Source organism: Mrakia frigida (assembly GCF_051309035.1).
Source record: "Mrakia frigida strain ATCC 22029 unplaced genomic scaffold BDY24scaffold_16, whole genome shotgun sequence".
Classification (NCBI taxonomy): domain Eukaryota; kingdom Fungi; phylum Basidiomycota; class Tremellomycetes; order Cystofilobasidiales; family Mrakiaceae; genus Mrakia; species Mrakia frigida.
This window is the reverse complement of record NW_027481265.1, coordinates 519,037-545,413: the sequence shown is the minus strand read 5'-3', so window position 1 is coordinate 545,413 and position 26,377 is coordinate 519,037. Positions and strand designations below refer to the sequence as shown.

The 26,377-nt window shown below is 54.5% G+C and overlaps 8 protein-coding genes across 8 annotated transcripts; 7 read left to right on the top strand and 1 right to left on the bottom strand.

Annotated features, from left to right (window-relative positions):
* The first annotated feature begins 376 nt into the window (after positions 1-376).
* Positions 377-3,886, top strand: BDY24DRAFT_351689 (uridine kinase family protein). The gene is made up of 16 exons (XM_076637722.1): positions 377-606; positions 1,155-1,163; positions 1,251-1,320; positions 1,389-1,599; positions 1,771-1,899; positions 1,973-1,983; positions 2,052-2,057; positions 2,131-2,216; positions 2,293-2,375; positions 2,451-2,685; positions 2,769-2,868; positions 2,958-2,986; positions 3,062-3,131; positions 3,201-3,333; positions 3,414-3,675; positions 3,843-3,886. The coding sequence occupies exons 1-16, from the start codon at positions 407-409 to the stop codon at positions 3,856-3,858; spliced, it is 1,650 nt and encodes a 549-aa protein (XP_076496554.1). The 5' UTR covers positions 377-406; the 3' UTR covers positions 3,859-3,886.
* A 258-nt stretch (positions 3,887-4,144) lies between these two features.
* Positions 4,145-4,880, top strand: BDY24DRAFT_441625 (uncharacterized protein; the record flags this gene model as incomplete). Its single annotated transcript, XM_076644630.1, has 3 exons — positions 4,145-4,546; positions 4,691-4,730; positions 4,833-4,880. 3 exons carry the CDS (start codon positions 4,145-4,147, stop codon positions 4,868-4,870), a joined length of 480 nt encoding a protein of 159 aa, XP_076496553.1. The 3' UTR covers positions 4,871-4,880.
* A 135-nt stretch (positions 4,881-5,015) lies between these two features.
* On the bottom strand, positions 5,016-9,155 carry BDY24DRAFT_389910 (glycosyltransferase family 4 protein). Its single transcript, XM_076640597.1, has 13 exons — positions 8,728-9,155; positions 8,296-8,405; positions 8,093-8,206; positions 7,983-8,006; positions 7,850-7,855; positions 7,551-7,675; positions 7,317-7,400; positions 6,865-7,185; positions 6,503-6,750; positions 6,113-6,402; positions 5,689-5,998; positions 5,565-5,594; positions 5,016-5,488 (listed from the first exon to the last, which is right to left on the bottom strand). The coding sequence occupies exons 1-13, from the start codon at positions 9,062-9,064 to the stop codon at positions 5,394-5,396; spliced, it is 2,094 nt and encodes a 697-aa protein (XP_076496552.1). The 5' UTR covers positions 9,065-9,155; the 3' UTR covers positions 5,016-5,393.
* Positions 9,156-11,534: 2,379 nt separating this feature from the next.
* On the top strand, positions 11,535-14,343 carry RML2 (mitochondrial 54S ribosomal protein uL2m RML2). The gene is made up of 5 exons (XM_076640596.1): positions 11,535-11,869; positions 12,404-13,608; positions 13,713-13,802; positions 13,959-14,093; positions 14,215-14,343. Exons 1-5 carry the CDS (start codon positions 11,630-11,632, stop codon positions 14,276-14,278), a joined length of 1,734 nt encoding a protein of 577 aa, XP_076496551.1. The 5' UTR covers positions 11,535-11,629; the 3' UTR covers positions 14,279-14,343.
* A 292-nt stretch (positions 14,344-14,635) lies between these two features.
* On the top strand, positions 14,636-15,878 carry NAT2 (Nat2p; the record flags this gene model as incomplete). The annotated part of the gene is made up of 3 exons (XM_076643450.1): positions 14,636-15,232; positions 15,575-15,643; positions 15,783-15,878. 3 exons carry the CDS (start codon positions 14,636-14,638, stop codon positions 15,876-15,878), a joined length of 762 nt encoding a protein of 253 aa, XP_076496550.1.
* Positions 15,879-17,168: 1,290 nt separating this feature from the next.
* On the top strand, positions 17,169-21,384 carry BDY24DRAFT_389875 (Cys/Met metabolism PLP-dependent enzyme-domain-containing protein). The gene is made up of 11 exons (XM_076640595.1): positions 17,169-17,707; positions 17,817-17,978; positions 18,092-18,253; positions 18,355-18,427; positions 18,511-18,790; positions 18,883-19,264; positions 19,540-19,847; positions 19,924-20,277; positions 20,356-20,560; positions 20,647-20,806; positions 20,891-21,384. The coding sequence occupies exons 1-11, from the start codon at positions 17,588-17,590 to the stop codon at positions 21,109-21,111; spliced, it is 2,427 nt and encodes an 808-aa protein (XP_076496549.1). The 5' UTR covers positions 17,169-17,587; the 3' UTR covers positions 21,112-21,384.
* Positions 21,385-22,942: 1,558 nt separating this feature from the next.
* Positions 22,943-24,234, top strand: BDY24DRAFT_389867 (uncharacterized protein). Its single transcript, XM_076640594.1, has one exon. It carries the CDS (start codon positions 23,016-23,018, stop codon positions 24,174-24,176), a length of 1,161 nt encoding a protein of 386 aa, XP_076496548.1. The 5' UTR covers positions 22,943-23,015; the 3' UTR covers positions 24,177-24,234.
* Positions 24,235-24,403: 169 nt separating this feature from the next.
* On the top strand, positions 24,404-26,363 carry BDY24DRAFT_389865 (glutathione S-transferase family protein). The gene is made up of 7 exons (XM_076640593.1): positions 24,404-24,729; positions 25,086-25,152; positions 25,220-25,348; positions 25,415-25,610; positions 25,695-25,782; positions 25,862-26,025; positions 26,137-26,363. The coding sequence occupies exons 1-7, from the start codon at positions 24,695-24,697 to the stop codon at positions 26,292-26,294; spliced, it is 837 nt and encodes a 278-aa protein (XP_076496547.1). The 5' UTR covers positions 24,404-24,694; the 3' UTR covers positions 26,295-26,363.
* The last annotated feature ends 14 nt before the right edge of the window (positions 26,364-26,377 follow it).

Below are 26,377 nucleotides of genomic sequence, written 5' to 3'. Positions count from 1 at the left end.
TCCGCCCACTACCAAGCTCTTCTCGATTCCAGGATCACCAGCTTCTACGACGGACAGAGGTTCACTTCCATCTACAAGCTGAACGATCACCTCAGTTTGAAGCTGGCCGATGTGAGAAGGCTCGCTCTATCGAAACAACTCGCGTCGTGATCGATGAATCTTCGCGTCGTTCCGTTCTTCTTTCTTCTTCGTCTCCTTCAGCTTCGTCGAGAGTTGATGCTCTCTATCAGACTTCCCTCCTGGCTTGTTCGTCTACCCGAAAAACGGGCTCGTCGGACCAGTTTTACCTCACGTCCGAGCGAAAGGAAAGTCAAGCGCAGGGCTGAAGAATGATCTGAGAAGGCCACGCGAGCTTCTCTCCTTCCTTCTCCCTTACCCTCAACCCCAACCCACCCTCAAAGCCATTATGCCTTCCTCAGTCCGTTCTCCCAGTGCGGCTCGAGTTCACGACCCTGTGCTTCACGATCCATCGATGATCTACGCTCCCTCCCCATCCCTCTCTCGCCTTCCCAGCGGCAGCAACACTCCCGACATCGAGACAGGAAAGAAGGGGAAGGTCCAGAGTCAGAGTAAGAATGTAGTGCTCGGGAGGAGTAGTTTCGGAAGGTGAGTATCTTTTCTTCTCTTGTTGTTGCTCTTGAGCTTGGGTGAAGAGGAGGGAACAGAACGACGGAGATTGAACGAGGGAGGGGAGGGAGGGAGGAAGATTGCAGCGAGGGGGCTTGGGCTGGGCGAGGCTGAAGAGAGAACGGGAGAGCTTCTTGAAGCTCTAGACTTCTCTGGGACATGAGTAGGAGGTAGGATCAGCTATCTATGGGCTGGTGCTCGAAGCCCGTGTACTGGCGGAGGTGTGGCAGAAGCTGGCAAGGAGGAGGGAAGGAGGCTGAGCTCAATTCCTCCTCCCTTCGCTCAAAACCGAAGTCGCTCGATGGCCCTGAGCTTCGTCGCAGATCTTCTTTGACCTATGCAGAGCAGAAAAGGAGAAGATGTTGCCGTAGGGTGCTCGAGTCCCTGCGCTTCTGAAGTTCTGCCATGGAGGAGGGCAGAGCTCACCTCCCCGCCTCCCCTCGTCCTTTCACGTCAAACCCTCCCCTCCTTCATTCGTCCTTCGAGCAGTTGACTGACTTATTCCTTGCTCTGCTTTTACAAATCAGACCTCCGTGGTATGTACAGTCACTCTTAGGAGATCCTTCAGCATCGCAACTGTCCTACTAGAAGCTCATTCTTGCCCTCTCTCCGGCTTCAACCAGGTACGATCAAACCGGTCAGGCTCGTCCGGCTTTTGTCATCGGAATCGCTGGTGGAAGTGCTAGTGGAAAGGTAAGCATCGCTCCTATACGTTCCCAAGACGCTCTTACAGACCTGACTGTTTCGTTCGTTCAATCCAGACGAGTGTGGCTCGAGAAATTCTCCGTCTCCTCGACCACGTCCCCAACGTCTTGATCCTTTCTCAAGACTCGTTCTACCGGTACCACGAGCAGGACGAGATCGATCTCGCTTTCGCCAACGAGTTGGATTTCGACCATCCTAGTGCGATTGACTTTGGACTGTTCAAGGAGGTGCTGGAGGAGCTGAGGTTGGGGAACAGTGTTGAGGTGAGTCGAGATCGCTTCGACACGTTGAGTTCCTGGATGAGAAGTCGCACGCTGACCGTATATCTACGTTCTCTGCTGCTCACTTCTAGATTCGTGAGTCCAAGCAACTCGAGAGGAAACTCCACTCCTACAACGCGTCCGCTGATCATCTTTCTCTGTTCCTTCTTTCGCTCAGCCATCTACTCCTTCGTGACCCATCAACGTCTACCGGAGACTCAGTACCTCTACGGAGCTTCAGTTATCATCGTCGAAGGAATTCTTGCTCTTCAGGATGAGAGCTTGAGGGAGCTGTTCGATCTGAAAGGTTCGTTCTGTCCGTCTGCCTTCCTTCGGTCGATCCTGGTCTGACGCGTTCCTTCTCCCTCTGAACTACCTAGTCTTCGTCAACGTAAGCATCTTCTCTCAAGCTCGAATGTGGCGTTCGTTCACTGACCCAACTTCCTCTTCGTTTCACAGTGCGACGTGAGCCTTCTTCGTCGAGTTGACGCGTTCTCCTCTGCGGACGGCTGACCCCTCTCTCCTTCTTCTCTCTCAGACTGATCTCATGCTCGCTCGTCGGATTCGAAGGGATGTCGAGGAGCGTGGACGAGACGTGATGGGTATTATCGATCAGTATCTGAGGTGAGCTCTACAATCATCTCCTTTTCTCGAGTCTTCGACCTCAACTCAACGCGTCTTTCCCTTCCTCCCCTTCCAGATTCGTCAAGCCAAGTTACGATAACTTCGTGCAGCCGAGTTCCAAGTTCGCTGACATCATCGTCCCAGGAGCTCAGAACAACGGTGAGTCTACCTGTCTTCTCCTTTCTCGACGACCTCTTGCTGATTCGAGCGTCCTTCCTCGCCTTCCCTCCTCAGTCGCCGTCGAGCTCATCGTCACTCACATCCGTCGTCAACTCTCCGACCGATCCCTCCGATTCCGATCCCAACTTTCCACCGCCTCCCCTGGCACCAACACTCCTTCCTCCTCCTCTCCTCCCAACCTCGTTCGCCTCGAGCAGACCTCTGGCCTCTCCGTCCTTGTCACGTTCCTCAGGGATCGAGAAACAAACCGAGATGATTTCATCCAGTTCAGTGATCGTTTAGCCACCCTGTTAGTCCATCTTTCAACCCTCCAACGAAACGATCCCACGACTCGTCGCTGACCGGAGTCGACCTCTCTTTTCCTCAACTCAGCGTCGTCGAAAAGGCGCTCAGTTTGCTGCCGTATCGGGATCAACCGGTCACGACTCCCCTCGATCTAGAGACTATAGGAAAAGCTCTAGATGTGAGCTCGGTGAGCGTCGTGTGATGGGAATCAGAATTGGCGTCGTCAAAACGAACGACGCTCTGACGCGACTTCATTTCCTCCTTCTTGCTTTGCAGGACGTCATCGGTGTTTCCGTCGCTCGATCGTGAGTCCTTCTGTCTAATACCTTCACTGATCCATGCTCGCACTGACTCTCTTTCTCTCTTCCCTGGCTTTGCAGAGGAGGACCTCTCGAGAAGGGTCTTCGTCGCGTCGTCGCCGACGCTCGTCTTGGATCTCTCCTCATCCATGTGCGCATTCCCGACTCTGCATCTATTAAGATTCCTAAAGCTGACCTATCTCCTCTCTCGTCTTCTCAGAACGACGAGAAGACCCAAGAGCCTCTCCTCTACAACACAACCCTTCCCGCCGTCCTCAAGTCCGCTCGAACAGCAGAGAAGTCCTGGGTCCTTCTTCTCGATTCTCAGATCGGTACTGGAGCTTCGGCACTCAGTTAGTCTACCTTCTTTTCCTCTTACCATCCTACTCTCTCGAAACTGACGATCCTCTTTCCTCCTTCCTTCGCTCATCAGTGGCCATCCGAGTCCTCCTCGACCACCACGTTCCAGAGAACCAGATCCTCTTCCTCACCTTCATCGTCACCCCTCAAGCTATCGAGACTCTCCGACGAGCGTTCCCTTTGGTTCGGATCGTCACCTCGCAGGTCGACTCGTCGTTGATCGAGATCAGTCACCCTCCCTCCTCGGCGGTGAGGAAGGAGGTCTCGATGGGAGAAGTTTCTAGGGTTGAGAAGGAGTGGGTTGTGAAGCCTGGATTTGGTGATATCGGAGATCGGTGAGTCACCTCTTTTTGCGTCAAGAGACGAGATGCAGAAGTTGGAAGCGAGAGTCGAGGGAAGAGGAAACGACGCGACGTCGAGGTTTTCTTTCTTCGTTGTCTCCGTGACTGACTCAAGTCGCTCTCCTCTTCCCTTCTTGGCCCTATCGTTTCTATCGAATCAGGTACTACTCGATCTGATGAACTTTCAGGGTACTACCATTGTTCATTGCGAGGGTTTACTCGCCTTCCGAAAGACGCTTGCCTCGCCTCGCCCTCAAACCTGACCTCAAAAAACTCTGACCTGCTACCCTGCTTTCTTCGAGACCCCTTGGCTCGATATCTCTCGTTTTCCTCGAAGATCTAGTAATCTCCACTCAACAGCCTTCGTCTTCGATCTCTTCCAGCGCAGAACTGGACTTCCAACTTCGAAGAGCGAGCTTCGTCCTCTTCTTCGCCACCAAACCACCACCCGTCCATTTCCCCGATGTCTTCTACTTCCTCCTCATCCAAGCTTACCCCAGTCTACATCGTCTTCATCACCACCATCGAAAACTTCCTCGGGGAGGCGGACGACAGAAGGCACGGACATCCTCAGACCCCTATCCCCTTCAGGGTCTTCCTTTCCCTCAACGAAGCCAACGAAGAAGCCAAGTTCGCTCTCGTCTCCTACCTGGGGGAATGTGAACCTGAAGAGGAGGACGATCTCACCGAAGATGGATGCTACGTTCCCAACGTCTGCCTGCCAGAGGGAGTCTCGATGGAGGTCGGAACAGGAGGAGAGATCAGCATCTTCTGCGTTCCGGAAGACGGATACACTGCCTACGAGGTCACCGTGGTTCAGAGTACGCTCGTGAATCCTGAGAAGGTGGAGGGAGATGAAGGGAAGGTAAGTTCAGCTCTCTCTCTTTCTCTTCTCTGTTACTTCAAGAAGGAAGGAAACGGGTCAGCTCGTCGAGTCGAAGCCTGGTTCGACTCGTCTACTTCTCACAGAGTAATGACTCCTTCTCTCAATTTTTTCGTATTTATCTAGAGTACCTTCCAGAAGAGGCAAGACGTCTTGAACGCACTAGGTATGTTTTTCGCAGCAGGAAAAGGGGATCTGGTGGAGATAACCGTCGAACGACCTGACCTGACGGTCCCGCCGTCTCTCGTCGTCGAACCTTTCCCTACAGAACCCTACTTCCCCGTCCACGCGCCTGCTGCCAAGTAGAGAAAGGCGGAAGAGTCTGGCTAGGCGCTGTAGTCGAGGTCTAAGCGAAGGGTGAAGTCGAACGAGATGATCGATGTTGTTCAACTTCCTCTTTTCCTCGTTCCCTCCTCCTCCCTCCCCTGGAAGAACCCAGGCAGCGAACAAGCTGAAAGAGAACGTTATGGCATCGAATCAGTCGTGTGTCGTGAAGAAAAATAACTAGCAAGGATCGTGAAGAAGAGAGGGAAAGAGACCAGGAGTTATCGCAGCGAGAAGAAGAGGGAGCAGAGCAGTGTGTTAGGTAGGTGTGTTATCTAGGGTAGCGGGTCTGTAGGGAGAGAGAGAGAGAAGGGTATAAAGTTATACGGAAAGAGGCGATCTAGTGGATTGAAAGCAACGAGAGACAGAGAGCAAGCAGCAACAAGGAGGGGAGAGAGAGCGGGAACGAGCAATAAACTAGAGACGTTACAAGGGAGAAAAAGGGAGCAAGCAAAGGAAGCGGGAGAAGCAAACACGAAGAAAGAAAAAGCGAGGGTGAAGAAGTTTAGGCGGAGGTAAGGGTAGCAGTCGGGATGGCGGTACGAGAGGGAGAGGAGGAGGTGAGAGGCGAGACGCGAGAGTAAAAGACGTAGAGGAGGTCTGGAAGGTGGCGAGGAAGAGAGAAAGGTCAGTTTTCACGCTTCGTTCGAAGTGAAACGTAGAGGCATGAACTCACAGAGAACGATCAGGATCTTGGCGAGGGACTCTGAAGGACGAGAAGAAGAAACGAAACGATCAGTCTTCGAGCTCTCTTCGACGCGTCTTCCTTCAGCCCAGGACAGATCGAACAGTGTACTCACTCAGCTTCCAGATAGTTTCCCTCTCCCTCCCCGTCCTTCCATTCTCCCCCTCCCCACCCACCGCTTCCGACCTCTCCTTCCCTCCTCCTAGATGCAACGCCTGCTGATCCGGCGAGATCCTTCCTCTCCTCAGTCTCCCCAGCACCCTTCCGACCTTGGCTCGTATCGGTCGTCCGTTATCGTCCGAGAGGAGCACCGAAGACTGTAGTTGCTGCTGTTGGCGTTCAAAGGCGTTTCGACGAAGAAGAGCCGCTCGAGTTTGCGAGAGGGTGATGGCTTCTCGGTAGCCTGAGACGCACATTTCCATGGCCTGAGGACGAGCGAGTCCAAAAAAAAAAAAAAAAAAAAAAAGGAAGAGAGTCAGCAAACCGCGTTTCGAGTCGAAAGAGAGAGGACGAGGGAAGCAAGCTCGTCCCAAACTCACCTCATGCCACGTCCTCCCTTTCGTTCCCTTCGCAGCTCGATCCGACATCTCCCTCCTCTCTCCACTTCCAGTCGGCGAGATCAATCGAGCGAGAAGGACAGCGTAGTCCTCGGCGGCTCGAGTGAAGGTAGCAGACTTGACGTTCTTGAGCGCTGCTGGCCAATCTTTGGCTCCGAGAGGGAGAGGGAGGAGGAGACCTGTCGAACCGGTGGAGACGAGATCTCGAGTTCCTTCGGCGTCGAGACCGATGACTGGAAGACCTGAGGCGAGAGCTTCGAGGACGACTTGGCCTGAAAGAGAGAGGAAAAAAACGAGCGAAGGAAGAGAAGTCAGCTCGGACAGCCGGAAGTGAGGCGGGAAGCGAAGCTCGAAGAACGAAAGTCGACTCACCAAACGTCTCGGTGAAACTAGGGAAAGCGAAGAGATCTGCACTAGCGTAGCATTCGGCGAGATCCTCTCCGGTTCGGTGGCCCATGAAGGTCGCGTCGATTCCTTTGTCGTGGCAGAACGTTTCGAGATCTTGACGAGCGGGACCATCGCCGACGAAGACGAGTTTGGGAAGAGGAGTTGATGGAGGGAGGAGGGAAGTGAGGTGGGAGTGGGCGTGGAGGAGGAGGAGGAGGTTCTTCTCCCAGGATCTGAGAAGACGAGGAAACGAAGAAGAGAGGTCAGCCTTCGACGCGTCTCAAACACGACCTCGACTGTTCTGCCCTTCTCGAACGAAAAAGAGATAAAAGAAGAAGAAGACTCACATCCTTCCAACATATAGCACAGCCGTCCTTCCAAGCTCCTCTACCGCCACCGAAGCTCCCGCTCCAAGAGGCATCAACTCGGGACTCGTCGGAGGCGTGATCAACCCTCCTCCACCCAGCACCGACTTCTCCTGCTCCCTCGACTCTCCAACAACTCCAGCATCTTCAACAATCCCCCAGCTCCTCCTCATGGTAGCGCTCCTTCGTCCAGGGTTGAAGTGCGTGAGATCGACTCCTCGTGACCAGATTCGAGCGTTGGGGAGGGAGTGAGAGCCGAGCATGTCGATGGTTGATTGGGAGGGACAAAGGTAGAGGAGACATCTGAGAGAGGTAGGTTCGAATGAAGAAGGAGGGAGGAAGCAAGATAGATAGGGATCAGTACGAGCCAAGGTTTTGACGCGTTCGAGGACGGTGAGAAGAGAGAGAGAGAACGAGGGAAGGATCAAACTCACTTCGAGTAAAGCCATCGTTGCCAAACCCACATGATAGGCTCGAACCATGGGAATCCGAAAAGAGTAGCGTAGGTCGCGAGGTTTCTGTGGGAGAGAGAGAGAGAGCAAAGGAACGAGACGCGTTCAGCTTCCGTCTCCTCCTTCCTCGTTTTTCCCCCGCCTCGAGTTCTGCACCTTCCAGCCCTTCGTCTCATCGCCCACCTCTTGACCGAAAAGCGAAAAACTCGTACTCACGTATGATAACTCGCCACCACCGCACCTCTCAAGCCACCTCCCACTCCAGGCCCTTTCTCCCCCACCCACTGCTCTCCAGCCCATCCGAGTTCGAGACCCATGAGCGTTTGACCTCCGAGCCAGATCTGCGTTCGACGAACAAAACAGAGCGAGAGAAAATATCAGTGGGTGCAAAGAGAGATAAGGGAAAGGGGAAGGGAGCGCCCGATCGCTCGAAAAGCGAGAGAGGAGGTGCAGGGAAGAGGAGGTGCGAGCTGAACCACGTTCGAAGGACAGGAGGCAAGGAAAGGTAAACTCACAGGGTCCTTTTTGAGTTCAGCCAGAGGAGAGAGAAAGAGGAAAGGAGAGAGGGGGTGTCAGTGAAGTTCAAGAGCGAGCGAGCATTGAACGTGTGTCGGGAGGGAGGGAAGGAAGGGGAAGCGTCGAGCTCACCACCATGTGGATCACGTCTGGGTGCTGTAGAGACGAAAGCAAAAAAAAACTCAGGTTCAGCGAGAGCTCATCACGAATCGAGAGTTCATACAGTGAGAACAGAGACTCACAAACTCCTCAATCTCCCTCATGAACTTTGGTCTGAGGAAGTTGAGCTTCAACCCAGGGTAAACGACGAGAGGGATTCCGAGAGTTCCAACGAGAGGATGGGAAGCGTAGTGAGACTGAAAAACAACGCAAGAACCGTCTCCGCATCAGTCTCTCGATGTCTATCCAGATCCGAAACGAAAGCGAGAAAGAAGCCTAGCCTCACCATCCCAGTCTCAGGTCCGCACAAGAGCGCTTCGTGCCCTTCGTTGTGAAGATGCTCCAGCAGACGAGCGAGCGTTCGAGTGACTCCGTCGACTTTTGGGAGGAAGTTCTCTGTGCATCCAGGAGATGAAAGGAAGGAAAAAAAGTCGTCAGGAGGGAGTCTCGGAGGATCGAAGAGAAGGAGGAGAGGAGAGGAGAAGGAAGGGAAGGAAGGCGAAGAAGCTCGCGCTGGTGGCCCCCTTTCCTTCTGATCCTCCTACACATCCCATAGATCCAGCAGTGCAGAATCCAAGCGCATAGATGGATGTATGCGCCCTTTCCCCGTCCTATTCTACCAACTTTCCTCCCCAAGAAGCGAGCCAGCCGCTCGCCCCCTCTCTCACCTTCCCTCCCTCCCTCCCTTGACCTCTCTCTTCTCTCCTACAAGACTCACCTGTAACGATCACCACCCTCAGCTTCCCCTTCCCTCCCGTCCCCTTCTCCTTCCATCCTCCAATCCCTTCTCCTTCTCCGTCCATAAACTTGTTGTTGTTGGTGAAAGAAGCAGGCAGCATCTCGTCGTCGTCGTCGTCTTCGTCCTCCGAGTCCGTTGGGTCTTCTTCGTCCGTGTTATACTCCTCTTGAAGGCGTGGTTGAGCGTCAAGCTCTAAAGTCTCAACTCGACTGAGAGGGTGGAAAGGGTTCTGCTGGTCGTTGGCGGTGGTGGTGACAGGGGAGAAAGGAGGAGTGAGAGGGAGCGTGTTGGAGGAGGGAAGCGGTGGTGGGCTCATTTCGAGGAGGAGGGTGGGCTCGTCAGAGGGAGGATTAAAGAGGTTTTCTTTCCTTGAGAACGCAAGTGAAAAGAAAGACTGGTGGTGGTTGGGAGGAAAGAACAACAACAACGAGGACCAGAAGGGACGTTTCATTTTTTAATCTAAAGGCTGGACTGAAGGAAAGGAAGAGAGAGGCGAGCGAACGTTGCCCTTTCGGGGTGGGTCGATATGAGGCCCACGTTCGACTACTCGTCCTTTTTCCCTCACAGAGCTCCTTCCCTCTCTTCGGGTTTTCCCTTTTGAGCTTTTCGGAGATTGAAACGTGTCTCTGATCGGGAGGCTTGTAGAGCGGAGGGAGCGAAGGCGAGCGGACGGACACGTTCGACTAGATGCGACGCGTCGAGGGTGAGCAAGGAGTGCTGAGAGAAGAAGGGAAGAGAAGAGAACTTCCAAGTGGGAGAGGGTATTCTCCGAATAATAGACATGCGAGCTTGGAGACCCCCGAGGGACCACCTTGAAGGCAGACGAGGAGAGAGAGACGACGAGGAGGAGCGCCCAACACAAGTTCATCGAACGCGTCTGCTGGCTCTCTTGATTGTAAGAGAGAAGTCTTTGATCCCCGATTGCGTGTGTGTACAAGCTGTAGAGACGTTTCCATCTCGACAAGAGGCTCGCGAACGTGCTCGAATTCTACACATAAAAAGAAAGACGCGTCCGAATCGAAACCGACGCGTTCTCAACTTCCCAATTCCTCTCACCCACCCTCCTCTGACCCTACCGCTGCGTCTCCCCCCAAACCCTCCCTCCCTTCCCCCACCAGCCCTCCCCTCTCCCTCCCCCTACCCAACCGTCCACCATCCGATCCCTCACCCACCCTCTCTCTTCCCCTCCCCAGAGCTCCTCCCTCCCCGCTCCGTAACCCCATCCGTACCCGCGCGACTTGCCGCCCAACCCGACGGGAGCTGAGGGAGTCGGTACAGGAGGGAGGTAGAACATCGGTGGTGCTTGAGCGGGGGCGGTGGTGTGAGCTTTCGTAGGAGGGCGGGATTTCTTCTTCTTCTTCTTCTTTGGAGGAGAGGTTGAGGAGGAAGAGGTCGAGTGGGTGTTAGGACGGGGAGGAGGGAGAGTGAACCATTCGGGTCGTTTGTAAGCGGCTTCGGCTGGTGTTGTTGTTTTTGTTGTTGAAGGAAGAGCGACGCGTTCGACGTCGAACTGAGCGCACGGTAAATGACCTCCGGGCCCACGTTCCTCTTGTGGTTCCGGCGAGAGATGTTTGGAAAAGTAGTTGGTGCTGGGTTGGCGGGACAGGGAGGTGACGAGGAACGTTGGTAAGGGTTGGGTTGAGGTGGAGGAGGAAGGCGTGGGTTGGGAGGAAGAGAGGAGGTAGGGTTGGGAGGGATGAGACGGAGGAGCCTGCGATAGAGAAAAGGTTGGAGAGAGTAAAGTATCAGTTTCGAAATCTTGACAAGGGTTGAACCAGGAAAGAGGAATAAGAGAAGAGAGACGCGGAAAAGAAACGCACGTCGTGTCGAAGCAGAGACTGAGAAACAACCCAGGTTGCGTCCACAGCGGAAGCTTGGATTTGAGATCGGAGGAGGGAAATTTTATCGTCGGAAAAAGGTGTGTCTCGGGGGTTGCTGCAGAGAGAAAAAGAGAAAGATCGAGGTGAGCGAAACGCGACGGTGAAGGAGGAGAGGGAGGAACGAACGGGACGTAGAGAGCTGAAGCTGGAGGGTAGAGAGCGATCTTCTTGTTGGGTTTGGAAGAGGATAGGAGACGGAACTCTACAAGTCGGCCAAACAAAAGCAGGAAGGAGAAGGAAGGAAGGAAGGTCAGCTCATCAGTCGAAAAGACTCGAGCTCAACCCAAAATCTCCTTCCCTCAAGAGTCAAGCTCACCAAAGACTTCCTCCTCTTTCTCCCCAGCAGACTCCTCCTCGACCTTCCTCTTCTTGCTACTACTCGCAGAAGATTCCTCCATATCTACGTCCATGACGTGAACTGGTTGCTGCTGCTGCAGTTCACCTGCGAGCAAGCTCATGAGCAGCTTCTCTCCTTCGACGTCTCGCTCGAAGGTCGCTGCTGCTCCGCCTCCCTCTTCTCCTTCATCGTCGTCCGAGTTGAGATTCGGTTGCTGATCGATTACTGAACGGGTGACTTTGGAAGTCTGAGGTGGGAGGTGGTGAGGATTCGAGTGGAGAGGGTAGAAGGTACTGCACGAAGGAGGGAGGGAGGGAGGGAGAGGGTGAGCTCGAGTCGACGAGCCTCCGAGAGCTAAGAACAGCGGCTACTCACCTTTTTGAGAGAAGAGACATGATCGGCGAAATATAACCTCAACGGAGAGTAGCAGGGAACTCCGAGCTGGAGTGCGGTGGTGGTTTTGAGCAAGAAAGACTCGATGAGCTTGAGGCTTACTTTCCCTTACTTAAATTCAAACTCCGATTACAACTCGTTTCTAACCCAGACTTCACCTTTTTGCCTTTCCCTCAACCGTCCATCCCTTCCCTTCCTTTCCCTCCCCTCCCCTCCGTCCTCCCTTCCCTCCCCCTCCTTCTCGGACGACCCTCCCCCCCCCTCCCTCACGATGCGACCTTTCGCTCGTCGGTCGCTCCTCTTCCCTCCCTCCCTCGCTCGCCATGCCTCGACGATCCTCCCACGAGCCGGAGCGAGTGCTTCCGCTCGTTCAGCTCGAGCTTTGAAGGAAGCGGCCATCATGGCAGCAGGAGAAGGAACTCAAGCAGACGCACCCTTAAGAGCAGGAGACAACGAAGCTGCTCTGCCTATCTTCAAGTTCCATGGAAACTGGGGAGTGCCAAAGACTGCTGTGAGTTTCAGTTCACGTCTCGCCTCGTCTTCTTTTTCGGGATCGAGGAGGAAGGGAGGAAGAAGGGCAGGATGGAGGGAGAAGCTGGGGTCTTGGAGACTGGGAGAGATTGGAGTGATCGAGGACTGTCCTTCAGAGCCAGACCTACCTGGAAGTGGTCTTCGTAGAGCTCGAGATGGTCGGTCAGACGAGGAGGAAGAAGGAGAGGAAGGGAAGGAACGTCGACGTCGACCTTCCCCTCCAACGACTCTTCATTTCTCGACCACTCCTTCCTCCTCCGCTCCTCCTAGGGCAACACACGAGAGCTAGTAGACATAGGATTACTCCTCGCTATGCATTTCGGACCTCCGATATCTCTGGCATCGAGAAATGCATCGACGATCGTTTCTCGCGAGCTCGACTTTTCTCTCTCACACCTTCTTCCCTTCTTCCTTCCATATCCTCCCTTTGCCTCGAGCACCCACAGACATCGTCTTCCACTATCTCAACGACCCTGACTGACTCGCGTTCTCTTTCTGTTCCGCTGTTTCTCAGGGTCTCCGTCATCTCAAAATGCCCTACTCTCCCTGGCTCTTCCCCGGCCGACCCTTCTTCCCTCTCACCTCCCCTGTCCGTAAAAAAGGAGGACGAGATCGCTTGACCGGACGACTTCGAGTTCGAGGTATCGGAGGAGGAGCCAAACGTCGTCATCGTCACATCGACTACTTGCGAATGGAAGGAGGACCTCAGGACGTGGTTCGAATCGAGTTCGACCCGAATCGTTCAGCCCACATCGCCTTGCTTCGTTCGAGGACGGGAGAAGGACCTCACGGAGGATGGAGCTACATCATCGCTCCCGATGGGTTGAGAGCTGGAGATGTGGTGGAGAGTTTCAGGTCCGGAGTGCCCAAGGGGTTGGTGCCAAAGTGGGACGACGAGATTGCGACGAAGGTGGCGAAGGAGAAGTTGGTTCTGGAGCAGGAGGAGAGGGAGAAGTTGAAGATCGAGAACGCTAAGGCTCAGGTTGACTACCTGAGAGCGGTGAGGAGAGGAATGGTCGTTGCGAAGGGAGAGGTTCCTCTCATTCCTTCCATCGCCGCTCCCTCCTCCCTCCTTTCCTCCTCCTCCTCCGACGACACCACCAGCAACACCCCTTCCTCCATCTCCGCTCCTCCCTCTCCCCACCCTACCGCTTCGGAATCCATCGTCCAAGCCGAGAACGACGAATCCCAATGGGTCGACGAGGACGTCTCAGCAGCCTTCGCCACCGACTCCTCCTCCTCCTTCCTCCCCGCCTCCTACCTCTCCTCCCCAGCCCCTCCCGCCCTCGCCGACTTCCACATCCGCGACTCCCCCGCCTACTCCACCGCCCACCTCAGCGTCCTCCCTCCTCGTCCCAAACCAGCTTCCATCCTCCCTCTGCGAGTGACAGGTCGACTCCCAGGGACGGTCGCCTACCACGACGCGGGAGCAGGAGGATCCACCCCTTCGTTCGCTCTCAACTTGCTTCGATCCGTCATCATCAAGCCTGGGAACGTCGTTGCGATAGGGTTGGTTCCCTTGGGTCAGCCGATCCACAACATCGCGTTGAAGCAGGACGGGACGATGATGCTTTGTCGAGCTGGGGGTTGTTCGGGGGAGGTGATTGGGCATCAGAAGGTTGGGTTGGACGGGTTGAAGATCACGCATGTGAAGTTGCAGAGTGGGGAGATTAGGAGGATTTCGAGTTTGGCGCCTTGTACGATCGGGCAGACTTCCAAGTGAGTAAAGATCGAGATCGAGAACGAGAACGAGACGCGTCTCGATTTGAACCCCTCGAAACCTTTTTTTGCTGACCTCGCCCCTTCGTTCCCCTTTTCTCAAGCAAATACCACGGCCAACGAAACCTCGGGAAGGCTGGTCGAAACCGAAACCTCGGTCGACGACCCAAGGTTCGAGGAATGGCTATGAACACGTCCGTCGTCTCTCTCTCTCTCTCTACCCTCCTTCCCTCTCTTTCCCTTCCTCTCCCTCCTTCCTTCCTTCCTTCCTTCCTCTCCCTTCTCCTCCTCTCACGTTTCCGTTCCTGACTCTTCTTCCTCGGACTCTCCTTCTTCCCCTCGTTTCGCAGCATCGATCATCCCCACGGAGGAGGACGAGGAAAGTCGAAGGGAAACATGGACCCTCGGTCGCCTTGGGGATGGCTCACCAGAGGAGTCAGGACGAGGAAGGCCGGACCCAACGGACACAAGCATGGAAACAAGGAGTGAGTGCAGCTTTTTTCCAACCTTTACGACGACGACGAGGAGGAGGAAGAGAAGAGAGAAGAAGGCGGAGAAGGGAGGAGACTCGAGAGCTGACTTTCGGTTTGGTTTGTGCTTGATCAGGGTCATCAAGGAGCGACCGAGAGGAAAGGCGATTCCTGCTATGGTTCGGATGCCGGGTCATTAGTTTGGGGGGGGGGGATTGTGGGAGGAGAGAGAGGGAAATGGTTCATGCTCTTTTTTGGAACGAAACGAAACGAGCGACGGCGGAAAGAAGAGAGAGAGAGAACGCTTCCTTCCCTCGAGCCCCCCCCCCAAAAAAAGGAAAACGCGAGATGGGTAGAGGTAGGTATCCTCAATAAGACTTGAGTTCAGGAAAGGAAAACAAACAAAAACAAAACCTGGCCGGCGACGACGCGGCCCTTGCCCACTTTTCGAGCGAAGGCGAAGCTCAACTCGTTTCAATCGACCCACCCTTCCCTTCCTTCTCCTTCCCAACAGCCACCCTCCCTCCTTCAAAAAAAACCAACCAGAGATCGCTCGAATGTCCTCCCGTTCGATCCTCTCTTCCATCTTCTCCTCTTCCTCTCGATCCCTAACCCGAGGAGGAGGAGGCGGAGGAGTATCTTTCGCTCTTCGACCTTCGTCCTTCCTTCCCTCCTTCACCTCCCTTCGATCTTCTTCCCCTTCGTCCCTCCTCCCAACAAGTTCTAGCACTTCTCTCGCTCGTAGACCTTACTCCTCTCACGTCCCTCTTACCACCACTTCTTCTTCCAAACGAACCGAATCCGAATCGAATCGCAAACAACAACACCACCAAAACGAAGACTCCGACTCACCAGACTCCGACGACTCGCCTCCTCTGCCTCCCAACCCGTCCCTCTCCCAACGGTTCAAGCACCTCTCCAAGAAATACGGCTGGTGGGCCGTAGGAACGTATACGATCCTCGGCTTGTTGGATTTCGGAGTCGCGTTCGTTGGCGTAGGATTGTTTGGAGCGGATAAAGTCGCGGTGGTGGAGAGGAAGGTCGTTGGATGGGGGTACGAGCAGTTGGGCTGGGAGATGAAGGAGTTGACGACGGAGGAGAAGGAGGTGAGGAAGGGTGGTGGGAAGGGAGGCGTTTGGACTCAGGTTGCTGTGGTGAGTGAGAGAGGTCGTTTTTTCTTTGGAGGGGTTTGGGAGAGGGAGGAGAGAGGAGGAGGAGGAGGAGAGATGACGAGGGAAAGAGAGTCGCTGGTCCTAGAAGGACGCTCTGCTATAGCAGAAGGAGAAATTTCTTCAAGTAGAGCTTTCAAGTCTCTCTGTAGACTCCTCAGCACCCCTCTCGAAGGAAATCCATCCATCCGAATCCCCAAAGCCCATCATCTCCTTGCCTTCCTTCCTTTCTCATTACGAGCTCAACAACCCAACATCTCCTTCCTTCCCTCCTCTTTTTTTACTGACTCTCTTTTGCTCTCTTCTTCTTCCGTGCTGTCTCCTCAGGCCTACACCATCCACAAAACCCTCTTCCTTCCCCTCCGACTAGCTCTCACAGGTGCTGTGCTCCCAAAAGTGGGTCCCTCTTTTCAATCCATCCATCCCACGTCTTCGCGTCCCTTCTTCGCTTTCCTCTCCTTGCGCTTCTTTCGCAGAATCCCAGACTGACACTGACTCCCTTTCTTTTTGGTTTGGATGTTCTCGTTTCGCTCAGCTCGTGGCGTACATGACTCGGATCGGCTGGGCAGGGAAGGGAGCGAGGGGGGTGCAGGCGAAAGTGAAGCAGGTCGTCAAGGATCGGGCGAGTTGATCAGACGAGACGAGAGAGGAGGGAGGAGAGGGACAGGGAGAGGAAGGGAGATCTTGGTTGGATCATTATATGTTCTTTTTTTGTCGTTTCAGCGCTGTGTGGGGAAGAGAGTGGGGAGGAGGCAGTAAGGAGGGGAGGAGAGGGAGGGAGGGAACGAAGAGACGAACAGGACGGGCACGCGTCAGAGGAACCTTTGCGCGTTGAAGCCCTTGGGTTTTGAAGAAGGGAAAGTTTTACAGCTGGACTGAGAGTAGGGACGAAGAAGAAAAAAAATCCGGAGGTTTTGATCCGCTTGCTATGACATCTCAAGAGTAAAGCTGGAGGAAAGGGAAGGAGAGGACAGACGCGTCGTCGTTGTCGCCAAACGGATGCCGAAAAACTCGACAAGATCTGTCCTTCTTTCTCTCCGATCCCCTCTAACCACGACGACCATCCTCTCAACGAGAAATGAAGTTTGGTAACCTATGGGACAAGATGCACGGTGTCACGCCCAACAACAGAACTACTCAAGTCGGCGTGAGTTTCCCCTCCTTCCCTCTCTCCCTCCCTCCCTCCTCTCGAGCTGAAGTCTTTCACCTTTTTCTTTCGACGTATTATCTAGGTCGCCCTCCAAATGGCCGCCGGAACAGCCATCTACCTAGGTCTCAAAGGCTACCAACCGCCGTACTGGGAGGAGATCACCGAGGGGTTCAGGAGCGAGAAAGGAGCGGATAGGGAACTGAGGGTCGCGAGGGAGAGGAAGAGGTTAGCGGATCAATGGGCGAAGAAAAGGGAGGCTGAGGCGCTGGAACGGTTGAATTCTAGAGGAAGATCTGATGAAGAGGGTTGAGTGTTTTCGGGAAAAGGGTCGGAGAGAGAAGGCAGCAGCCTTCTTTGAGAGATGGAAAGAGTCGTTGCGGAATGGATCAGAGCGCGACGCGGTTTTGGGGAGGAGCTTGATCGTTGATTTTCTTCCGTCTCGAGGCGAATCGCTTGGTTTTTCTTTCAGATTTGGATTTCTCGGATGCGTAGGTACTCAACCCAGCTGTTCGACTGATGCAAAACAGAGGGAAAATTTCGGTCGGCCGCTCTCTCGTTTCTTTCGAGCACGACATCTCAAATTCCAAACGAACCTCTCTCTTCTCCCTCCTCCCTCCCTGACTCCCTCCCAACTTCCATCCCTTCCTCTCCCCTTCTTCCTCAACAAAGATGTCTCCCGAACCTGATCTCTCCTCGCTCAACACCCCTCCCGACTCTCTCGCTCAATCCGAACTCTCTGAATCCTCTTCCCTCCCTCCTTCCTCTCGTCGCAACTGGAGATTCGCAACAGAATGGTTGGTCCCCTTCTCTCGGTGCTTCTTTCTCTTCCATTCAAAGAGCTGATGGTGTTTCTTGAATCGCCCTTTTTCGCAGTGCTACGGTAGAGAACCCTTCTCCGAGTCTACGAGATCAGCATGGTAGTTCGAGTGTGCCCATCTACCAGACTGCTACCTTCAAAGGAATGGGAGGACAGTTCGATTACAGTCGGTCGGGGAACCCAACCAGGAGTTTCCTAGGTGAGCTCTTCTTCCCCTTCCCTTCCCTTCCCTTCCTTCCTCCTCTCTCGAGTGCCCCAAACACCTCTCGAGACCAGTCTCTGACTCCTCTTCTCCCTCTCCCTCCTTCGTTTCTCAGAGCACCATCTCAAGAAGATCTCCTCAGCAGCTTCCGCTCATGCAGTGGGCTCGGGAATGTCCGCCCTCGACCTCATCCTTCGACTCGTCAAACCTGGAGATACCGTCCTCGCTGGAGACGATCTCTACGGTGGAACCAACAGACTGCTAGGATGGCTTGGAACCGATGGAGGAGTCGTGAGTTGAAGTTTCCTTCTTCGACGTTGGTAGAAGCTGGAAGGGGAAACGGCGCTAATCGAACCACCCTCCCCTCCCTCCCTCCCTCCTTCCTTCCCTCCGATAACAGAAAGTGATCCACTGCAACACCTCCGATGCGGCTGCGCTCGCTCCCTTCCTTATCCCCGGACAGAACAAGGTCACCATGGTCTTGCTCGAGAGTCCTACCAACCCCATGCTCAAGATCGCCGACATCGCGGCCATCGTCGAGATCGTTCGAGCTGGTGCTCCCGTTCGTTTCCTTCCCTCCCCCTCTTCTTTTCTTGCTCTTCGAGGTCTTGTCTCGCTGCTACCGAGGAAGGAAACGCTAATCTTTGCGTGTACTTCTTTTGGACTCGTTTTTAGGACGCTCTTATCGTCGCCGACAACACCATGATGTCGCCTTACCTTCAGCGACCTCTCGACCTCGGCGTTGATATCTGCTACGACTCTGGAACCAAGTTCCTCAGTGGACACCACGACTTGATGGCTGGAATCGTTACTGCTAGGACTGAGGAGGTTGGAAAAGTGAGTTTCGTGGTGCTTTCTGGGTTGAGAGGGCGAGAGTCTCGTCGAAGGTCGATTTGGGCTGAACTCTCCTTTCCCTCCTCAACTCTTCTCTCCTCCAGCGACTCTCGTGGTTCGTCAACGCTATGGGAACTGCTCTCGCTCCCTTCGACTGCTTCCTGCTCCTTCGAGGACGTGAGTTTCATGCTTCCTTTCTCTCGCCTCGACGCTCTCTCGTAGCTGACCCTTTCTCCTTCCTCTCTTCTCCTTCCCCCAAGTCAAAACCCTCCCTCTCCGAATGGATCGTCAGCAAGCCTCCTGCAACCTCATCGCCACCTACCTTCACACCCTCGGATTCAAAGTCCACTACCCTGGACTCAAGGCCGATCCGGGACACGAGCTTCACTTCAAGCAGGCCACCGGAGCGGGAGGAGTCATGAGTTTCGAGACTGGCGACGTCGTCCTGAGTGAGGGAATCGTCAGTGGAACAAGGATTTGGGGGATCAGTGTCAGTTTCGGAGCCGTTAACAGTTTGATCAGTATGCCTTGCTTGATGAGGTGAGTTCTTCTTTTGGTTCCTCTGCACTTGGTCGCGTCTCGAGCCGAAACGAACGACTGACTTTTTCCCTCTTTCGTTCCCGCTCGAACAGTCACGCCTCTATCCCTGCCCACCTTCGAGCCGAGCGAGGACTCCCCGAGGATCTCATTCGTCTCTGCATCGGAATCGAGGACCCTCACGACCTCATCGACGACCTCGAAACTTCCCTCCTCGACTCGGGAGCCATCCGATCCAAACCCTCCGCTCCCTTCATCGATACCTTCCACGCCCTCCCTACCCCCCTTCACGCCAACGAGGAGTGGGTCATCAAGCGAGCTCAGACCTTCGAGCGAGTTCGACCTTCGGCCAGCGACATCTCAGCCGCTCTTGCTGAGATCACGCTCAGGGAGGAGGAGGCGGTCAAGGAGGAGATTGCGGTTTCGGCGCCTGGGAAGGTCATCTTGTTCGGAGAGCACGCTGTCGTTCACGGTGTTGTGAGTTCTTAAGAACCTCTCCTCTTCTTTCTCTTTCTCTCCTTGGTTTCTCCCTATTGTAATCTTCTCTCGCATCTAGGTTTCATTTTGTATCTTCGTCGCTCGACGCCCGCTCTCTTTCGCATTTTGCTTTTGCCCGTATCTCGCTCTTCCTGTAGACCCTTCAGCAGAAGTTCTTTTATACTCTATTATTCTCTTCTCATTTCTGCTTCTCGTACCCTGCAAGCTCGCAAAAGGCTGACTTGGCTTCTCCTTTTGCTCTTCGTCGTTCCCAGACTGGAATCGCCGCGTCGGTCGACCTTCGATGCTACGGAGTCCTCACGTCCTCTCCTCCTTCCACCACCTCCTCTTCGAAAGTCACCCTCGTTCTGCCTGATCTCGAGTTCTCGCAAACGTGGGAGTCGTCGGTTCTTCCTTGGGATCTCGCTCCTTCATGGTCCATCGACACCGCACCAATCGCTCTCGACGAGATCCTCCTTAACCGAGTCGAGGAGCTCGCTGAGGCTTCGTCTGGACCTAGGGAGAAGGTCTCGGTCGCTGCTTTCCTCTACCTGCTGGTTCTGTTGGGAACTGGACGAGACCAGTGAGTTCTGAACGTCTCGTCGGAACCCTCGTCTTTCCTCGAGCTGACTTCGCCTCTCCTCCTTCCCTTCGAACAGATCTTCCGTCACCTTCACCGCTCGTTCAGCCCTCCCCATGGGAGCTGGACTCGGTTCCTCCGCCGCCTATTCCACCTGTATCTCCCTCGCTCTTCTCCTTCACCACAAGGTCATCACTCCTCCTCGTCTTCCTGCTCCAGCGACCGCTCAGCACATCCACATCTCCCACAACGGTCGACGAGCCATCGACGCTGCTTCCATCGAGATCATCGACAAGTGGGCTTTCCTGTCCGAGAAGGTCATCCACGGGAACCCCAGTGGGATCGATAACGCCGTCAGTGTGAGGGGAGGAGCCGTCGCGTTCAGGAAGACGACGCCTCAGCGAGGAGAGGGAGGAATGGAGGGGATGAAGAGGTTCGTCTCGTTCTTCCCGTCCTCGTCTCTTTGTCGACTTCGAGCTTACACTTCTCCTCCGTTTCCTTTTCCTCGCAGCTTCGCCTCCGTTCGATTCCTGATCACCGATTCTCGAGTCGGACGAGACACCAAGTCTCTGGTTGCTGGCGTCGGAGCTCGACTCGCAAAGGAGCCAGAGGTCATCGAGCCCATCCTCGAGGCTATCCAGTCCATCTCGGACGAGGCCAAGAGGTGTTTGAGTGACGCTGAGATGGGAAGGGAGGAGTTGATTGAGGGTCTCGAGGTTCGTCCACTCTCGTTTCCTCGTCTTCTCGTCGCGTCGAACAAAGTGCTGATCTTCCTTCTCGTTCTTTGTTTCTTGTTTCGCAGAGTCTCATCACCGAGAACCACCTCCACCTCGCCGCTCTCGGAGTCTCGCACCCTTCGCTTGAGAAGATCATCTCTCTCACCTCGTCGGCGCCCTTCAACCTTCACACCAAGCTCACGGGAGCGGGTGGAGGAGGTTGCGCTGTGACTCTCATTCCTGATCGTGAGTCTTCGTCTCAACGTCCCTCTGTCTCTTTCCCATCTCACCCAAAGCTCATCGTCTCTTCCCCTTCTCCTCTTCTCACAGACCTCCCCGCCTCCGTTCTCGACACCCTCGTCGCTTCCCTCGCCTCAGCAGGGTTCGCTCCCTACCTCACCGCCGTCGGAGGATCAGGAGTCGGATTCCTCCACGCCGATCAACGAGTCGCTGGTCTAGCTGCTGGACACCTCAAGAGCGGACTGGAGACTGAGCCTACCGTTGAGCTGGACGCTTGGGCGAAGGGTCGAGGGAAGTGGGGGTACGCCTAAGGGAAGGAAGGGGTTTTGCTTTAGCTCTTGTGTTTTTTTACGATTTTCTCTTCTTTCGTGCTTCGTTGGTAGATCTTGCTTCTCACATACTGTAGGATTAGATATCTTGTTTGAACTCGAGGCGAGAGAGAAACGATTTGAGAACGGACCAAGCCTCGACGGGAGCGCGTCGTTTTGATCTCACATTGTTTGAGCTTCCCCCTGCTTCAAACTTTCTTGAACAAATCCTGTTCCTCAATACTGTGATTGTATAGATCGTTGTCTTGCTCCAACAAATCTCAAGGGAATCAAAGAGATAGAGGGACGAAGCACGGCCTTCTCGGGAGGGAAGAAGGGCAAGCTCGCCCCTTTCACCGTCCCCTCCTTCCCTCTCGACTCCCATCTGCTTCAAGGCGAGTTCTTCTCTCTTTTTGCTCCCTCTTCCTCTGTATATAAGCTGACCTCTCCTTCTTTTCTTCTGTATCATCCAGGGACCCTTTCTTCTTCTTCTGTTAGCTCTGGAGCAAAGCAGAGAGAAAAGGAAACGAAGCGAGCTCAACAATCAAACCACCCTTCCCTCCCCTCTTCCCTTCTTCGTTTCCTTCCAACCATGCCCAACAGACCAACTTCCAAGCTCGAAGAGGCTACTCTCGAGTTGGAGCATGAGATAAGAAGGCGAGTCAGTCTTGATAATCTGCTGGTTTGCTTCCACTTCAGCTCCTCCTCCGACGAGACGGTCTCGAGATGGTTCCTGGGTTTCATATCGCTGGCTTCCCTGGCCTGAGCTGAGGGATGAACCGGATCTTCCACTTTGGAACGGGAGGATTGTGTGGAGAGGAGAGTTCACAGACCCAAAGCAGCTTCTGAGGTGGACCAGGAAATGGAGGAAGAGCTCGTTGTCGAAACCCACCCTAACCTCGCCGTGCCTCTCGCCTCAGATCCCCTTTTTTTCTTCACCAGCTGACCCCTTCCCTCTTCTCTGCCCTTTCCTCAGAGCTCGATCCTTCCATCAAGAGACAAGAGATGAAAAACTTCGAAGACGTCACCCCATCGACCTCCCAAGCTCTCGCTCTCGACTCCTCCTCCTCACCCTCCTCCCGCCTCGAAGCCGCCTCGATCTCCTGGACGATCCTTCTCAGACAACCTCCCTCTTCCATCCCGTTCAAGAACCTCCTCCTACAACAGCAGCTCCTCAAAGAGTCCTCCAAGGTCGTCGGTCAGCAATTCTGCGATAGATATATATGGTGGAACCAGGAGAGGTTCAGATCCGGTCCCTGAAGAAGACGTCGAGCGTCTCGAGGAAGATGGGAAGCTGAAGGGCAAGAAGTCTTTCTCAAAGTCGACCTCGGAGGTTCAGTCTTTCGAGATGGAGGTCAGAACACCTGTGAGTCTTCCTCGTCGAGTCGAACAAGCCGAGATCTTGACTGACCAGCTTCCTTCTCGTGGCTCGCTTCTCTCAGAACTCGTCGTCGACGCCAAACAGTTCCCCTCACCACCACTTCCCCAGTCACACCGCTTCCTCATCCCCTTCAAGATCACTCCACCAGCCCTCCTCTCCCTCTCTCTCCACCAACAACACCGGACCAGCCAGATCCAACCTCGAAGACGCCTTCCAAACCACTCTCCCTCGCTCGCCGACCAACGGAAAGGGCAAATCGAAGGCAGTCAAGGAGATCGATCCTCTCTCCTCGGACGACTCCCTCTCCTCGGAAGACGAGTTCTCCTTCCTCTCCAAGAAATCAGCTGCGAAGACGAACAACAACGACTTCCTCTCGTTCTTGAACTCTGGACCTCCCTCTCCACCGACCGTCGCAGCGTCGAAACGACCTCTTCCTCCTCCTCAGCAACCAGCGTCGAAGCCGCTCTTCTCCTTCCTCAGTCTCAGGAGGTCATCGAATGCCAAGGTGGCGCCTACAATCCGACCGATGGAGGGAGCAGCAACGCTTCCGTCTCGAGGGAAGAAGGGAGGAGGAACAGGAACGGCTGGGTCGTCGCCCGTGCTTCCCGCTGTCAGTTCGAGCTCGAAGATGGACTGGTCTCAGATAACGAGAGTGGGTTCGGGAGGGGATAGGGGGGCGTTGCAGAGGTCGAGGTCGAAGGAAGAGGAGGGGAAGAGCGTGCAAGGAGTGGAAAGAGTGGGCGACCGTGAGTGTCGTCCTTTCTGCTCAGTCGAGCCTCAGTTCTTGCTTTTACTGACCTTCGTTCTCGTCGATGTTCTTGATATTCTCAGGGCATCGCAAGTCAAGAAGCAGCCAGCCGATCTCGAGAAGGCTCCGATTCCTCGGACGCTGCCCTCGTTCGACAAGCTTCTCAGGCTATTCCCTCCGCCTCGAATCGCATCTCGGAGGGGATCATCTCGCCTAACCAATCCCCTCAAACAACTCCCTATTCCTCGCCTCTCCTCCTCACAACATCCCTTCCGCCTTCCTCGATCCCAATCCCAGCTCCTCGTCGAAGAAACTCGAGCATCACCACCGCCAACGCTTTGCGTCTCTCCACCTCCACCACAACTACGAACCATCCTCTTTCGGTCACCAAAATCTTCTACCCACTCTACCAATCAAAGCACAGCACCTTCCTCCCCTCTCTTCGCACCCTCCACCTCGTCCCTCAACCCTCCTCCTCTTCCCCTCCCAATGGCGACGACCAAGTCTCCCTTCGCTCCCCTCCGAACCCGATTCGCGTCCCAACTCGCCAAGACCCTCCTCCTCGAACTCATCTCCACCCTCACCCTCTTCGGAGAAACCTGGACAGCCATCTCTCAACTCCCTTCCAACGATCCCAACGCCGTCGCCCTCCGTCGAGAACAATCCTTCTACCAATCCGAAATTCAGGAAGTCGTCCAGGAAATCACGGAGGTACGAGGCCTGGAAGGCTGGGCTCGGGGTGCAGGGGGTGAGGAGTGCGACGGCTGCTTGATGGAGGGAAAGTCGGCGTCGCGTCGGTTTTGGGTTCTTCTCTTTTGGTTGTTTTCTCCCCGCTTGTGTCTGTTTTGTTTTTCTTCAGGGTATACCCATTTTACTAGTACATACTTTACGAACGCTAGCCCTATTTTTTTCTCTGAATCTTGTTTACTTCTTTGTTGACGATGGGGATTGTTGTTTTCTTGGACTCTCGACGACGCGTCCCAAAGATGTTTTTGCGCACAGATTTGCGGCTTCAATTTCGGATGAGCTCTGATCCCTCTCAGCCTCATCCTATTCGCCTGTATATAGGTCTTTGAACGAAGAAGCGAAACACAACTCTATCTCCGCGCGTCTCCAGGAGAGCAAAGGGGGGCAAGGAGGAAGAGCGGCGAGTGCGAGCTCACCATCTCCTTCCTCTCCTTCCCCTCCTCCCCCTCGTTCCATTGACCGGATTCTTTACTAAACCTCTCAGCATGGAACTTCTCATTCGGCTTCTGAACTCCTTTGCTCTGACTATCGTAACACTTCCAACGAGGGCGAAAGCAGAGTCCCTCCAGGAAAAGAAGGAGACCTCGGCTGACGTGGATGGAGAAGGGGAAAGACTCTAAAAAGACTGCTGCTTTTCTCTTGTTCCTCCCCAACCACAACAGTCTCTCACACTCAAAACCCAGTCCAAACTTACAGACCAGCCCTTTAGAATGTCTACTCCTCTCGCTAAGCCTCAGTTTTACACGTGAGTTCTCTGGGTTAACGAAACAAGGGTCAGGGAGGGAGAGAGGGAGGGAGGACTGGGTGGGCAGATCGGAAGGATTGAAAGGATCTCCTCGAGCTGGAAGCTTCAGGGTTTTGAGTGCTGTTGGGTAGAGAAGAGGTGAATGGGTGACTTGTTGAAGAGGGAGAAAGAGGAGGAGCTGCTGGAAGGAGGACGATGGATGGAGGAGGAGGGAGGGAAGAGTGAGCTCACCATCTCGGCCTTCCTCCCCATCGAAGAGCATCGATGGACTCGTTTCCGCTTGGTTAACACTTCGCATACAGCTGCTTTCTCACCCACCTCGCTGACTCTCGTTTTCATCTGCTTCTTCTCTACAGCTTCGACGCTTCCGTTTGGTCTACAGCTCCTCGACTCGCTATCGTCGAGCTCAACTACCCCAAGGACGTCAGTCTCGTTCCTTCCTCTCTTCTCTCAACCCTTCTTCAAGCTGACCTTCTCTCTCTCTTCACAGGCCTTCGACGTCAAGGAGACCGTTCTCCTCGAGGGACAAAACTTCGCTCCTTCGTTCGTCAAACTCAACCCTGCCGCAACTCTGCCTACTCTCGTCGACATCCAGGGCGACGTGTTGGACAACACCACCGTTCGTTCTTCCTCCCTTGCATCTTATCCTCCGTCCGATCTCACACGTCTCTCTCGCCTTCTACAGAAAGTCGTCAAGTACCTCATCGCCAACGCTCCCAATGCTCCTCAATCCTGGGAGCCTGCTTCTCCTGAAATCATCGAAGCTCTCCACGAGGACACCATCGATCCCAACGACCTGCTCCTGAACTACTCTCGAAACGACGAGGAGAGGAAAGGAAAGGCTGGAGACGTCCCTGGAGCTTACTGGAAAGGGAGACAAGGTTCGTTGTAACTCTTCGCAGTGGTTCTTGCGAAGACGCGTCGAAACTGACGCGCTTCCTTTCCCTCTCATCGTTGTGAATCAGCTGCTCTCGAGAAGTATGCTGCCTCTTCTCCTCCTGAGCTCAAGTCCTTCTACGAGAAGAAGATCGCCTACAACTCTTTCTACAACAAGTGAGTCTTCGCCCTCCTTCTCCTCTCGTCTCGCTCTGTCGCTCTTCGACTGACTCGTTTCCCCTCTTTCTAATTCTAGCATCTACCATGGATCTCCCGACGAGGCTACCTTGAAGGATTACTACGGAAAGGCCGCTGCTCTCTGGAAGGCCGTCGGATCCTTCTTGACCGGCCCTCTTCCCAAGTACCTCAGCGAAAGGAAGGGTCCTTACTTCGGTGGAGAGAAGCCCGGAGAGGTCGATTGTGAGTTCACGACTTTTCAGTCCTCGAATTCTCCCGTTCCCAGTCTGCCAACTCCGAGCGAGCTCGAAACTGACGCGTCGTTCTTTCCTTCGATCGCTTCTCCCCTTCCAGTCCACGCCATCGCCTGGCTCGCCCGAGTCGTCACCGCCGCCGGAGGATCCATCGAAAAGCTCGAGGAGGCCATCGGATCCAAGCTCGATCCCTCCGTTTCGGCTTACTACGAGGATTGGACCAAGAGGGAGAGCTTCAAGACGCTTGGGATCTTCTAAGGGAAGACGAGTGGATCTAGTAGTGTTTGATCTTTCGTAGCCGTTTAATGTCATGATTCTCGTAACGAACTTGTTTGTGCACA

Coding starts and splice junctions, on each gene's coding strand:
- BDY24DRAFT_351689 (XM_076637722.1), top strand. CDS start 407: ATGCCTTCCTCAGTCCGTTCTCCCAGTGCGGCTCGAGTTCACGACCCT. Junction 3,132..3,200: donor TTGGATCTCTCCTCATCCAT/GTGCGCATTCCC, acceptor TCGTCTTCTCAG/AACGACGAGAAGACCCAAGA. Junction 3,334..3,413: donor TACTGGAGCTTCGGCACTCA/GTTAGTCTACCT, acceptor TTCGCTCATCAG/TGGCCATCCGAGTCCTCCTC.
- BDY24DRAFT_389910 (XM_076640597.1), bottom strand. CDS start 9,064: ATGAGCCCACCACCGCTTCCCTCCTCCAACACGCTCCCTCTCACTCCT. Junction 6,751..6,864: donor GTGCTATATGTTGGAAGGAT/GTGAGTCTTCTT, acceptor TCGTCTTCTCAG/ATCCTGGGAGAAGAACCTCC. Junction 6,403..6,502: donor TAGTTTCACCGAGACGTTTG/GTGAGTCGACTT, acceptor TCTCTCTTTCAG/GCCAAGTCGTCCTCGAAGCT.
- RML2 (XM_076640596.1), top strand. CDS start 11,630: ATGCGACCTTTCGCTCGTCGGTCGCTCCTCTTCCCTCCCTCCCTCGCT. Junction 11,870..12,403: donor GGGGAGTGCCAAAGACTGCT/GTGAGTTTCAGT, acceptor GCTGTTTCTCAG/GGTCTCCGTCATCTCAAAAT. Junction 13,609..13,712: donor ACGATCGGGCAGACTTCCAA/GTGAGTAAAGAT, acceptor CCTTTTCTCAAG/CAAATACCACGGCCAACGAA.
- BDY24DRAFT_389875 (XM_076640595.1), top strand. CDS start 17,588: ATGTCCGCCCTCGACCTCATCCTTCGACTCGTCAAACCTGGAGATACC. Junction 17,979..18,091: donor TCGTTCGAGCTGGTGCTCCC/GTTCGTTTCCTT, acceptor ACTCGTTTTTAG/GACGCTCTTATCGTCGCCGA. Junction 19,265..19,539: donor ACGCTGTCGTTCACGGTGTT/GTGAGTTCTTAA, acceptor CGTCGTTCCCAG/ACTGGAATCGCCGCGTCGGT.
- BDY24DRAFT_389867 (XM_076640594.1), top strand. CDS start 23,016: ATGGAGGGAGCAGCAACGCTTCCGTCTCGAGGGAAGAAGGGAGGAGGA.
- BDY24DRAFT_389865 (XM_076640593.1), top strand. CDS start 24,695: ATGTCTACTCCTCTCGCTAAGCCTCAGTTTTACAC. Junction 24,730..25,085: donor GCTAAGCCTCAGTTTTACAC/GTGAGTTCTCTG, acceptor TCTTCTCTACAG/CTTCGACGCTTCCGTTTGGT. Junction 25,349..25,414: donor ACGTGTTGGACAACACCACC/GTTCGTTCTTCC, acceptor CGCCTTCTACAG/AAAGTCGTCAAGTACCTCAT.